Source organism: Misgurnus anguillicaudatus, chromosome 24, assembly GCF_027580225.2.
Source record: "Misgurnus anguillicaudatus chromosome 24, ASM2758022v2, whole genome shotgun sequence".
In the NCBI taxonomy this organism is placed as follows: domain Eukaryota; kingdom Metazoa; phylum Chordata; class Actinopteri; order Cypriniformes; family Cobitidae; genus Misgurnus; species Misgurnus anguillicaudatus.
The window spans coordinates 42,046,787-42,061,282 of NC_073360.2; the positions used below are offsets into that span (position 1 = coordinate 42,046,787).

At 41.1% G+C, this 14,496-nt stretch overlaps 2 protein-coding genes across 5 annotated transcripts in view; both read right to left on the reverse strand.

Moving 5' to 3' along the window:
* Nucleotides 1–14,496, reverse strand: part of LOC129437097 (uncharacterized) — a 524,696-nt gene that overhangs the window by 420,492 nt on the left and 89,708 nt on the right. The window lies entirely within an intron of this gene.
* The window catches only part of LOC141361396 (uncharacterized), a 39,950-nt gene continuing 25,723 nt past the window's right edge, over nucleotides 270–14,496 (reverse strand). The window contains exon 2 of one of the 2 annotated variants that reach the window (XM_073862521.1): nucleotides 270–4,301. In XM_073862521.1, the coding sequence (XP_073718622.1) occupies nucleotides 3,237–4,010 (774 nt within the window). In that variant the 5' untranslated portion in view covers nucleotides 4,011–4,301 and the 3' untranslated portion in view covers nucleotides 270–3,236. The remainder of the gene's footprint in view (nucleotides 4,302–14,496) is intronic. The other variant, XM_073862522.1, reaches the window with a different exon arrangement.

Genomic DNA, 14,496 nt, shown 5'->3' on the forward strand with positions numbered 1-14,496 from the left:
CAAAAAACTTTCATGTTGTCCTTATTTATACTTTTTATCACCTCTTATATGGTTAGGATTCGTCCAAAAATACCACATTTTGAATTAAAAAATCAATTATTAAAGATCAGATTTAGAAAGATGATCCAGACATAAGAGACATAAGACTATTGGCCTGACAGTTGCCTTTGTCAGATTTTTCTAATTAGAATGCTTCTAATACATAAAGAAGTAAGCAGGACCAAAGTTCAGGGGAAAATTTTTATTTAAAAATGTTATACCGTGTAGCATAGCAGTCTTCTAGACTTCTAGATCTTAACTTTACATGATAATAAAAGACCTCCAAATCAATAGAAACCTGTTAAGACCTCCTACAGCCAACCAATGGTGATTTTTTTGTTATTCACACTAATCAGCTTCTATAGGCCATACATCTGTATGTGGCATTTGGTTCACATCTTCACTGCAGACACATACATTTTTATTTGCAGCTGTATTTGAACACCTGAGAAAGTCAAGGTTAAAATTTGGTACAGTAGCCTTTGTTTGCAATTACAGAGGTCAAACGTTTCCTGTAGTTTTTCGCCAGGTTTGCACACACTGCAGGAGGGATTTGGGCCCACTCCTCCACACAGATCTTTTCTAGATCAGTCAGGTTTCTGGCCTGTCCATGAGAAACAAGGAGTTTAAGCTCCCTCCAAAGATTCTCTATTGGGTTTAGGTCTGAAGACTGGCTAGGCCACGCCAGAACCTTGATATGCTTCTTACAGAGCCACTCCTTGGTTATCCTGGCTGTGTGCTTCGGGTCATTGTCATGTTGGAAGACCCAGCCTCAACCCATCTTCAATGCTCTAACTGAGGGAAGAAGGTTGTTCCCCAAAATCTTGCAATACATGGGCCCGGTCATCCTCTCCTTAATACAGTGCAGCTGCCCTGTCCCATGTGCAGAAAAACACCCCCAAAGCATGATGCTACCACCCCCATGCTTCACATTAGGGATGGTGTTCTTGGGATGGTACTCATCATTCTTCTTCCTCCTAACATGTTTAGTAGAATTATGACCAAAAAGTTCTATTTTGGTCTTATCTGACCACATGACTTTCTCTCATGACTCCTCTGGATCATCCAAATGGTCATTGGCATAAGACGGACCTGGACTGTGCTGGTTTAAGCAGGGGAACCTTCTGTGCCATGCATGATTTCAAACCATGACGTCTTAGTGTATTACCAACAGTAACCTTGGAAACGGTGGTCCCAGCTCTTTTCATGTCATTGACCAGCTCCTCCCGTGTAGTTCTGGGCTGATTTCTCACCTTTCTTAGGATCATTGAGACCCCACGAGGTGAGATCATGCATGAAGCCCCAGTCCGAGGGAGATTGACAGTCATGTTTAGCTTCTTTAATTTTCTAATGATTGCTCCAACAGTGGACCTTTTTCACCAAGCTGGTTGGCAACTTCCCCGTAGCCCTTTCCAACCTTGTGGAGGTGTACAATTTTGTCTCTAGTGTCTTTGGACAGCTCTTTGGTCTTGGTCATGTTAGTAGTTAAATTCTTACTGGTTGTATGGGGTGGACCGGTGTCTTTATGCAGCTAACGACCTCAAACAGGTGCATCTAATTTAGGATAATAAATGGAGGTGGACGTTTTAAAGGCAGTCTGACCCCGGATTTCCACCCACTGCGGAAAGGCTGCCGATCCCCTGCGGAATGGTGGCGGAGTCAATCGGTTTCCATTCAAGTCAATGTGTGTATTTCCACTGACTGCGTTCCAAATCCGTCACAGCTCCGGCCATCCGCAGCCTTCCGGAACAAATACGCAGAACTTCTATTTTTGACGGATGCCGGACAGCTCCGCAGGGCGGAGCCATGACTATATCGCGTGATCATACCTGAATTCGCGAGATCTCATGTTGCGATCTGGGCTGGTCCAGCAAAACGTCATAATTCAACGTCATAATGGGCGGAGACAGAACTAGATATCGCGCGATCATCACGTGAGTTTACGAGACCTCATGGATCCTCGTCACTTCAGCACGCATCCACTCTGCAACAAATACAGAACTAGTGGGTATTGGCGGACGGCGAAGTTCAGAGCCGTAACGCAGTGGAGCCGCTCTGCAGCCGCTCCGCAGTTGGTGGAAATTCGGGGTGACAGGTCTATGAGGGTCAGATTTCTAGCTGATAGACAGGTGTTCAAATGCTTATTTACAGCTGTATCATACAAATAGTTAAAAAAAATCATACATTGTGATTTCTGGATTTTTTTTAGATTATGTCTCTTACAGTAGACATGCACCTACAATGACAATTTCAGGCCCCACCATGATTTCTAAGTGGGAGAACTTGCAAAATAGCAGGGTATTCAAATACTTATTTTCCTCACTGTATGTTGATAACATCATGGCACAGTTGAAATGTAAGCAGACATAGATTACGCATAAAGAAATATACACAAAATCCTTCAACTTCATTGGCCTTTATTTTATGCCACTATCTTTAAGTTTTTTCGCAAGAAGACACAAAAGGCAATGTGTGCTGTTTCTGTCTCACCTGCGATCACGTGCTATCAACAAAACCCTGGTGATGACGCCTTGAGAATACGACACTCGCAAATTTTACAGTTTTGTCCACGTTTTCTTGAGCATCGCTGCTGCAGTAGACTTAAATGAAGCGAGCGGTGCCTGTATTAGCATCTTTTCTCCTTCACTTGCCACACACACACACACACAAACGCCCACACCAACACGTGAGGAGGAACTGTGAGGTTGGCAACAGATTTGCATACTACGAGTTAATTGGACAGGTACTCTCACGTAAACACACGCAGAGCTTATTCAGAACCATACATTAGCAGTTTTATGCATTGTTTTTTTTCATCAAACTATATTAGAAATGCGTGGTCGAATCAAACACGTTGCACCACGGTGCACGTGCTGTGTCCTGAACCTTGGGAGGATGACGGGACGATTAGATTCTTTACTGAGAACCGTTACACCACTAGTAGTTACACATACACCCTCACAGTCGCACAGTCCATATACCACTTCATAATTCCACCATAATTCGCATGAAAACAACCACATGGTCACATAATTAAGAAATCACATAAGCCACCTTATATTTAGATAACATCACAATCGCGACGCAGTCGATCACATATACCACCTCATAATCACACAGTTAAAAAAGAATAACATATACACTCACATTTTTAAGAAATCACATATACTGTTGATTAACTCTTCCCACAGACAAAGTTAAGGTTTCTCTCCAGTATGAACTCTCTGATGGGATTTTAAGTAACATGACAGAGCAAACTTCTTGTCACACTGAGAGCATTTGAAAGGTTTTTCACCTGTATGAAGTATCTGATGGGCTTTCAAGTGACCCGACTGAGCAAACGCCTTGTCACACTGAGAGCATTTGAAAGGTTTTTCATGAGTTCTCTTGTGATTTAGTAAGGTAGTCTGTTGACTAAAACTCTTCCCACAGACACTACAGTGATAAGGTTTCTCTCCAGTGTGAACTCTTTGATGGGCTTGTAAGTAACGTGACAGAGCAAACGTCTTGTCGCACTGAGACCATTTGAAAGGTTTTTCACCTGTATGAAGTCTCTGGTGTAATACTAAACTGCCATGGCGAGTAAATCTCCTACCACAAACATTACAGTGATAAGGTTTCATTCCAGTATGAGCTCTCTGGTGGGATTTTAAGTAACCTGACTCAGCAAAGGTCATGCCACACTGAGAGCATTTGAAAGGTTTTTCATGAATTCTCTTGTGATTTAGTAATGTAGGCTGTTGACTAAAACTCTTCTTACAGACAATACAGTGATAAGGTTTCTCTCCAGTGTGAACTCTTTGATGGGATTTCAAGTGACTTGACTGAGAAAAAGTCTTGTCACACTGAGAGCATTTGTAAGGTTTTTCACCTGTATGAAGTCTTTGATGAACTTTAAGATATTGTTTGGTTCTGAAGTAATTTCCACATTCAGTGCAGTTGAAAGGCTTTTCATCACTGTGTGTCCTCATGTGAACATTTAGATCAGAAGAAGAGACACAAATCCTCCCGCACTGCTCACAGTGAAACTGCTTCTTCTCTCTGTGGTCTTCTGAATGAAGTTTCTTCTCTTGTAAGGTAGTAAAGCTGATCTCAGATCTGGTGAAGAGTTTCTTTTCTGTGTGTTTTCTCTCATGTCTCTCTAAATGTCTCTGTGAGCTGAATGTCTTTCCACAGGTGATGCAGGAAAGAGTTTGCTGTCAGTCGCTCTTTTGATGTTGAGGACGTTATTTCTATATCCAAACATGAATCACTCTTCACATCTGAAAGAAACACACTGTAAAAAGTAATACCTAGATCTAACTTATAAAAAGTGAGGCAAGTGACTGCATGGGAAGTTTTAGGTTGAGTCAACTTTCAACCTTTTTTAAGTATATTGAACACACTAACATTACTTAATATGAATGCAATAAAATTGAGTTGAGTTAACTAATTGTGCTAGTTTTACTCAGTTAGATAAACCTTCTTTTCTTGGTACAGGTAGCGTATTTATGGTCACGAAAACGATGATCATGTGGGTTTATTTATTAATTAATTTATTTGTGGTTATGGCTGCATTTGGATGTCTGGTTAGCAGCTTACCCGTGCAGCAGCAACCGCCGACCGCGCAATGCTGTGGAGCCGCATCACTGAGGCACTATGGTTTTAAAGGATGTCCTGATTTTGGGATTTACTTCGGTAGGACGAAAATACAGTCAGTCAGATGCAAAACAGCGCCGTCACAAGTTCCCTTATATCATCTCATATTTAAACATCAAATGTCAAGAGATACCAGGGAGCCATACGAGCATACATCCTGACTGAAAACAGGCGAGAGGACAACACAATGCTAATCGCTAAAATGATTACAAAAGCTGCTTAATGTTATCAAGCTCGTGCTTTGACTGGATGTGTTTTAAAACGCGCTGTTATGGTGCACATCCACAACGCGAGTTAAACTTTCTGTCTAGTACATAACTTAGTTTAAGTTTTGCATTTTGTGCAGATACATGCACGTTGTAATACATTTATGCTGTATATATAAGCCTATATAATAGCATAACTAAAGTTCCCTCTTAATCTCCTAAGGTCTCTTGATCTCAACATCTGTTCCTAACCCCCACCCCCCAAAAAAAAACACATTCCAACAATCTTGAAGCTGGATAGAGCTGAAAAGGTGTGAAATGGCCCAGCAGAGACTAAAGAAATGTCTTTGACGAAACCAAAACTGTCCTTTCCCTGTAAATACCTGTATGAATGTTTGATGCATGTTGGTTTTTATTTTTGAAACCTTTTATATAAGGTGTATTCTCATGTAATATTGGGTTTCCATAACTATTCCAGATCACCTATGACATGTAGATGTTTTAGTTTGATTTAGGATATGCTGCTATTCATACATCTACATGAATCACAACTTAATAGTTTAAACCAGGGGTGGGCATCGAGGGCCACAGTCCTGCAGTTTAGCTTCAACTTTAAATCGAACACACCTGAATGTAATTTCCAAACAGTCCTGAAGACTTCAATTAAATTTTTCAGCTGTGTTTGATTAGGGTTGGAGCTAAACTCTGCAGGGACACTGGCCCTCAGGACCAGGAGTTGCCCAACCCCTGGTTTAGACCATTAATATTTGATATTAAGGGTGTTACGATTTCGATCGAAATTAAGTCACAACTTCGAACTTCGAATTAGGGATCGACCGATATGGAATTTTTGTGCCGATGACGATTTTTTTCCCCATCAGCCTTAGCCGATGACCGTAAGCTGCTGATTTTCTTTAGCCAATAATTGGAGCCGATACTGCTTTTGCTGATTCAGTTTACATCAGGGGTCTCAAACTCAAACTGGCTTGGGGCCATTTCTAAGACAGACATTTCTTATTTAATGTATAATAATACTTGAAAATATATAAGCAGTGGTTTTATCTTTTTAAAGTACATTATTTTATAAAAGTAAATAAATTGTTTCTTAACCTTATCTTAAATAACTAAGACCTATTAAAACCTTGCACTAAACTAACAAATGTAATTCCTGTATAGATTTATAAACTATTATAAAAAAATTACCACCAGTAAGTGTTTCTGTTTTGATTTATTTTGGACTGTTTTCAGTTTTAATTAATTTTCTATTATATGTGGAAAAATAAGAATAAGTGAAAGTGTGTAGCAGCCCGGTTGAAATAAAGTTGACTCTTGCACTGATGTTTGCGTTTGACTCTTTTTTCCAGTTTTTATTTTCCTTAAAATGCACCTTATTTCACTTCACATTGCCTTTTTTGAGTCCACAACACCGTAAGAGCTTTGTGCCTCTTTCAACCAGGTGCTAAAATAAAAGGAGGCCAAAAACACAAAACTAACCAAAAATATCCAAAAATAAACCAAAATAAACCGTGTGCTACACTAATCAGGTAACTATTAATACTCTAAATTACTTTTTAGCTGCTTTAACTTTATATTTAATCATATAACTCCGTGACCGTGTTGCTCCTTCTCTCCGTGCACGAGCAATCTCCCCATGTGCTCGATATCCGTGCATGCGCGATCTTCGCGGCAGTCCGTCATTTCAAAATAAAAGTCTCTATAGGCTTAATAACTTTGCATGTAAATAAAACTTTTAAATCAGAATAAACACAACTAGTATTTAGAAAACTTAAAACTTATGCTTAATATAGTGCATGTAAAGGTATCAAAACTATTCAAATAACAGGGTTATTTACACTCCCACCAAAATCACGAGTGACTATAATTTCAAACTTAAATCACGAATGATTTTTAAAATGAATTAACCATTACTTAGCTTAGATGAGAGTAAAACAAAGAACTAATCATCTATTATGAACTGCTAAGCTTAAAGGATACATGAAGTTGTTAAGCTGCCTCTAGCAGCAGGACCAACTTCTGCACTGGGCGCTCTACTACTGATGGTTTGCTTAGACATTTACCATCCTTTCCCAGTTTTCTGTCTCCAAAGCGTATTTTTACTCTTCTCACTAGATTATCCTTGTCAACCACAGTCTCAATGACTTCTGCCATACGCCACTCATTTCTAGGTAAGTCTTCTGCTTTCTCCAACACTATATCTCCAACTTGTATGTTCCTCTTGGGGGTTAGCCAGCATTGTCTGGTTGCGATGTTAGACAAGTACTCCTTTCTCCAACGGCTCCAGAACTGTTCCGCTAAGTACTGGACATGGCGCCATCTCTTGCGAGCATACAAGTCTTCTCTGACAAATTTGCCAGGGGGTGGTAAAGGTTGGGCAGTTTTTAAAGTGAGCAGATGGTTTGGGGTTAAAGGTTCAGGACTTTTAGGATCATTTAGATTGTCTACTGTCAGCGGTCGACTATTTACAATTGCCATAGCTTCGTAGAAGAAGGTCCGTAGACAAGAATCATCCATTCTTCCAGAAGATAAGGACAGAGTGGAATGAAGAACGCTCCTTACTGTCCTAATCTGTCTCTCCCAAACTCCTCCTGTGTGACTTGCATGAGGTGCATTGAAGATAAAGTCACACTGCCTTTCTGCTAAGAATGTCACAAGACGGTTGTTGTCAATCTCCCCTAAAGCCTTTGCAAACTCGTTCTTGGCTCCAATAAAGTTACTTCCTTGGTCACACTTTATCTGACGAACTGCTCCTCTGATGGCAATGAAACATCGCAGACTATTAATAAAGGAGTCTGTGGACATATCATCCAGCATCTCAATGTGGATAGCTCGGCAACAGAAACAGGTGAAAAGAAGTCCGTACCTCTTGCATGATCTACGCCCTTGTTTTGTGAAGAACGGGCCGAAACAGTCCATTCCACTGTAAGTGAAAGGAGGGGATGGATCTATGCGCTCTGAGGGCAGATCTGCCATTTTTTGCTGTTCTGTGGGTCTGCGGTGTTTACGACATCTTATACAGTGTTGCACAAAAGAGGCTACAGTCCTGTTTACTCCTGGAATCCAGATCCCTCTTGATCTGATCTCATTTATAGTTAAGCCTTTACCTTGATGTCCAGTTTTCTCATGACAATCAGCAATTAGGAGTTTTGTTAGGTAATGTTCCTTTGGAAGGATCACCGGATGTTTGAGAGAGTGTGAAACAGAAGCATTGCCGAGTCTTCCTCCCACCTTAAGTAATCCGTCATGATCCACAAAAGCATCAAGATAGTATAGCCTGTTGCTGCGAGGTAGCGTCTTGCCCTTATTCAACAATGCCATCTCCTCTGGATAAGTCTGACTCTGTAAGTCCTTGATAATAGTGCGCTTAGCATCCTCACGCTCCGCTACTGTACTGTGATCACTTGACTTGTCCTTTCTCACTCTACGAAGTAAGCGTGCCACTGCTTGGATGACTTTGGACCATGAAGATAACCTTGTGAGTTGGTCAGATAAACAGGTGTTCCCTACTGTATGAGTAATCAGTGATGTAGCCTTTTTAACCTCAGGGTCTTCCATTTGAAGTTGAGGGTTAACATCCACAGGAGGAGGTATATGTCTTTGCCATAAGATGTTGGGTCCAGTGAACCAGCAGGAAGTGACAAGATCATCAATGCTTAAACCTCGTGATGCATAATCGGCCGGATTTTCATCCGAGGGAATATACTGCCACTGTTGAGGAGTGGAACTGTGATGAATTCTCTGAACTCGATTCGCAACAAATGTGTGAAAGCGACGAGCTTCGTTACTTATGTAACCCAGTACCACTTGGGAGTCAGTCCAGAAATTTACCTCTGCATCAGTAAGATTCATTTCTGCTTTCAGCACATCATTTACTGCAACTGACACAACCGCTGCAGTCAACTCTAACCGAGGAATTGTTGTGACTTTGAGTGGGGATACCCTAGATTTAGCCATGAGCAGAGTACAATGGACGTCACCTTGTTCATTTTCGATTCAAAGGTATGAGCACTGGCCATACCCATTTGTACTGGCGTCCGAAAAATTATGAATCTCCTTCTTTGTGATTTTTCCAAATCCAGCAGGTACAACACAACGTGGAACCTTGACCTTTACTAAGTTAGCGAGATCGGTCTTCCAGTGCTCCCACCTTGGATTCAACGCATCAGGTAAGGGATCGTCCCAGCCCATGCCACTTCTGCATGTTTCTTGTAGAATAGCCTTTCCCTTCAGTATAAATGGCGAAAGAAACCCTAAGGGATCGAACAAGGAGGCCACAGTTGACAGTATACCTCTTCGGGTTGCTGGTTGGTCCTTAAAATTAGCATGAAATATGAAGTTGTCATCATCCAGGTGCCAGTAAATGCCTAAAGCTCTTTCCAAAGGCTCATTGGAGAGGGAAAGATCAACAGTATTAACATCTGTTGCACGTTCAGAGGATGGTATGCTCTCTAAAACTGTCTTGTTGTTAGAGACAAACTTATGCAGCCTCAAACCTCCCAGACTACAAAGATGTCGTGCTTCTTGTGCCAACTGAATTCCTTTCTCTGCATTTTCTACACTGGAAACTCCATCATCCATGTAAAAATCTCGCATAATGAACTGTGAGCCTAGGGAGTGTGAATGCTCACCCTTTTTTGCAAGATGCTTCAGTCCAAAGTTGGCACATCCAGGGGATGACGAGGCACCAAAAAGATGTACTCTCATTCGAAAGGTTTGAGGTGGTGAGTTGACATCTCCATTTCTCCACCAGAGAAATCTTAAGTAGTCTCGATCTGCTTTGTCGACATGGAACTGGTGAAACATTCTTTCGACATCACACATCAAGGCAACTGGATGCTGTCTGAACCGTAAAAGAATTCCAACCAGACTATTCATTAGGTCAGGGCCTGTGAGCAGATGATCATTTAGGCTGGCTCCCTTGTATTTCGCAGAACAGTCGAAGACTATGCGAATTTTCCCCGGCCTCTTCGTGTGATACACCCCGTGATGGGGAATGTACAATTTTTCTCCTTCCTTTCCTTCATCAAGGTCTCCTTCAGCATCTCCCTTTTCTATTATCTCCTCCATGAACTTCACATAATGTTCTTTATACACTTTGTCCTTCTCGAATCTCCTCTTGAGATGTTGAAGTCTCACCACTGCAAGGGGTTTGTTGTCTGGAAGTAAGGGTCTCTGTCTGAAAGGAAGGGGCATTTCCAAGTGATTGTCTTTGTTCATTTTGACATTTTCTTCTAGTTTGTTCAAGAACATGATGTCCTCTTGAGACACTGCCTTTGTGTTATCATTAGTGTCTTTAAAATCTGACTCTAGTAATTTAATAAGATCTGCTGGTGTAACAGAAGGCATTTCCTTGATAGATACTCTGTGACATATGTTGACACCACTTACAGACTCATGATTCTTCAACGAAGGGCCCACAATGCTCCATCCAAGATCGGTGCGAACAGCATATGGTTCGTTGTCTGCTCCAATGATCACTTCTCTGGGTGCTAGAGCTCTGGAACAGTTATACCCTATTAAGAGTCCAACCTCACAATCTTGAAGTGGGGGAATTTTATCTGTTAGAGCAATGAGATGTTTCCAGTGTCTGGCGGTCTCATTGGTAGGGATGTGTGCACGATCCACAGGGATACATTGCTTTCGGTATGCAGGAGGAAGGTCTAGAACGATTGTAGAATTAAAGCCTCTGACTCTGAGACCAGACACTCTTTCACTTGATGTTAATGAATCTTTCCCAATCATAGTAGTGAGCCTAAGAGTAACTGGGCATGAGTTTACCTTTAGACCTTGACTTACTGCCTCTTCAACAAAGACTGAGTCACTTTGTGTGTCTAGAAGAGCATAGACAAGTTTCTCAGAGACTGGGTCCCTTTGTGAAGACAACCACACAGGTACAATCATTGAGGTGATGGTGGATGTGCAACCAGATTCTACGCTCAAAGACGTTGTTACAACTCTCTCAGGTCCATTTTCTGAGGCATGACTAGTAGAAGACTTCGACCTCATAACAAAGGTGTCATCGTGTAGGCATGTAGGATGTCTTCTTCTGCATGTATTACATGTATGTCTGTAGCGACACTCTCTGGCACTATGACCGGGCTTCATGTGCATCCATAGCACAGCTTATTTTCCTTAATGAACTGCCTTCGCTCTTCAAGAGATCTAACAGAGAATTTAGAACAATCATGAATTCGATGCTCTTCACTTTGACAGAACAGACAGGGTTTAATGACTTTAATAGACAACCTTGGATTCTCATGCTGTGTGACCATCTTTGTATGGAAGACATTAGCTTTATTCCTAACAAGCTTAGGGTTAGGTCTCTCTTTGTTAGCTTCAAAAGCATGGAGGGCAGAGTAGGAAGTAATAGGGTTGCAGGCTATTTCAGCCTCTGCTGAAACAAATCTGGCAAAGTCATGAAAGGTTGTGAAATTCTGAGTCTCACTCAACGCTTGTGTGGCTTGACGATTCCAACGGGCAGCCGCCCAATCTGGAAGTTTGCAGATGAGTTTTCTGTTCTCTTCACAATCATTCAATATATCCAGTCCCTTTACGTGAGGCATAGCATCTGTACATGCATTTAGGAAATCTGAGAAATTTCTGAGTCCTTCAGCGTCCTTGGTCTGTATCCTGGGCCAACTCGTGAGTTTTTCTCTGAATGCTCTTTGTATGATGAATGGCTGTCCATAACGATCTTGCAGTCTTTTCCATGCATCTTGGTAGGCTTCCTCATCGTTTCTGTAAAAGATGCCTTCTAAAGTCTTACGAGCAGGACCAGTGACATACCTTTTCAGGTAATACAATTTATCTGCTGGAGAGATTTGCCTTTTGTCAATGAGTGATTGGAATGAAGTTTTCCACTCAACAAAATGAATGGGGTCACCACTGAAGATGGTAGGCTCTGGCATAGGAAGTCTGTTCAACATCATGCTATCTTGGACAGCATGTGCTAGGTAAGACACATCATCATTGGTTGGTGGTGATAATGCTTTGTCATTCAGAATTGGCTTAACTGAGGTTGCGTGTAAAGGCTCTGGCATAGGAAGGTTTACATGTTGCTGCAGCTCACTGTTCTGATTACCAGAATTAATTGTTTCTTCTCTATCATAAACTTCTAGTCTTGCTCTAGCTGCCTTTACCTCCCTTACTGCTTGTAAAGTTTGCAACTCACTTTTTTCAGCATTAAGTTCTTGCCTTTGCTTCTCTTCTAGAAGTTGAATTCTTTTCCTTTGTTCCTTTTCCTCTATCATAGCAGCGTATTCTGCTTCCTTAGCCGCAAGCTCCGCTGCCGCTTCAATTTGTTTAGCTCTTAGCACAGAGTTCAATGAGGACTGACTTGGTTTGGAACTTATACGTGACACTGTAGAGCCATAAACAGAGCGAGCATAATCTCGGACTAGCAGTTCACGAAGACGCACCTTTACTGCTTCGCTGTCAAAGTCTCCATCAACGCCCGAGATCCTCTCATAAGCCATCTTTACAATGTCCTTTGTCACCTCCTCACAAGCATCAATCCATCGTCTTATATCTGTGGAAGGAGTGACATCACTGCGGACCTTTATGTATGCATTCATTACTTTGTCTCTTTCACCTTCCATCGTATCTACAAGCATTGCTAATTCGCTCTCAGAGATGTCCGTTTTCAGCTGCTCTCTTGCCTTTCGAGCTTCAGCCTTCCACTGCTCATATGTTTGCATAAGCCTGCCTTCTGCCTTTTGAGAAATCTCCATCTGATATGCAAGCATTTTTTCTGTTGGAATACGTTTGCGAACAGAACGCCGTATTTCATTTCCTTCTCCTTCTGAATGATGTTCTAGCTCATCATCTAAAGCTTTACTTTCAGAAGGTTGCACTTCAACTGTTTCCATTTCCTTCACTGGAATGCATGGTTCTGATCCTTGGCTAGTCATCATTTACATCAGCATAGAGAATAAATGAGATAAAGCTCTTACTGTAGCAGCCCGGTTGAAATAAAGTTGACTCTTGCACTGATGTTTGCGTTTGACTCTTTTTTCCAGTTTTTATTTTCCTTAAAATGCACCTTATTTCACTTCACATTGCCTTTTTTGAGTCCACAACACCGTAAGAGCTTTGTGCCTCTTTCAACCAGGTACTAAAATAAAAGAAGGCCAAAAACACAAAACTAACCAAAAATATCCAAAAATAAACCAAAATAAACCGTGTGCTACACTAATCAGGCAACTAATATTACTTTAAACTACTTTCTAGCTGCTTTAACCTTATATTTAATCATTTAACTCCGTGACCGTGTTGCTCCTTCTCTCCGTGCACGAGCGATCTCCCCATGTGCTCGATATCTGTGCATGCGCGATCTTCGCGGCAGTCCGTCATTTCAAAATAAAAGTCTCTATAGGCTTAATAACTTTGCATGTAAATAAAACTTTTAAATCAGAATAAACACAACTAGTATTTAGAAAACTTAAAACTTATGCTTAATATAATGCATGTAAAGGTATCAAAAACTATTCAAATAACAGGATTATTTACAAAGTGATCCTAAAACTTTTGAATGGGTAGTCAATGTTACATATGCTAGTTGGACAGAAAAAAAATATAATACTCCTACTGTGTAAGTGAATAGTAAGCCACATAATAATATATTATACTTCATTATATACCGCAGTATACTTTTATCTTCTGTACATTTCTCCTAATCTTTTCTTAACCTGGGCACTTTGATGGCTCTTTTCTTATCTGTAGTTTAAAATGTGTCGCATTACATCTTTCGCTCTGCCTCCCTCCCTATGCGGTGTCTCTATTAGATGCTGTGACTTGAGGTGAACTAACCCCACCGCAGCTCAGTCTTCTCTGAGTAAGAGCTGAGTGTCAACCCAGAAGTAACAAATCTTCTCTGGACAAACGCTACAAAGTCCCGATCAGATTAACTGATCGCATGGTTACAATGATATGATTGATGCGAGGTTCAGATGAGGAATTTAAATACGATTGTGCATTCCGTTTTCTTCGACATCACGGAACGCGCGCGGTTCATGGTTGCGTAGGGCTGGTTATACTCGCGCTTTGGTCCGCAACGCAAGCCTCCGCGGATCGCGCGCGCGTCTCACCAAACGGACGAGGCGTTTATAGTTAACGCGCTCGCCGTTGCACTATTTTTTTAACCACCAGGCGGCGACGCGAGCAATAAAGTCAAAAACAAACACAAAGAAGAGGATAGAAGTCGTCCGCTGGAACAACCCTACTGCTTTTAACATTAGAGTTTGATATATATAAATATGAGAACATGAATAAAACAACAATCTTTTAAATATGTCTTTATTAAACATTATCATTTCATTAACGTTTTTACTAAACAAACAGTACAGACATCTTAAGGTTTATATTTTATTCCTCATCCAGTGGTTCATTCAATACAAATATAAGCCAAACATTCTGATTCATGTAAAATAATTCGTGTTTTAAACTGCAAAGTTTCCATACTTTACTTCCAGAGTGTCAGATAAATATATACATTGTTTTGCTTGGATTTATCAAAGAGATAAGTCACAGGCTTGACTGCTAGGACAGAATAGCCTCGAGTTCGTTCATTTTCGGATGCGGAGCCGCGCGGAAAGTT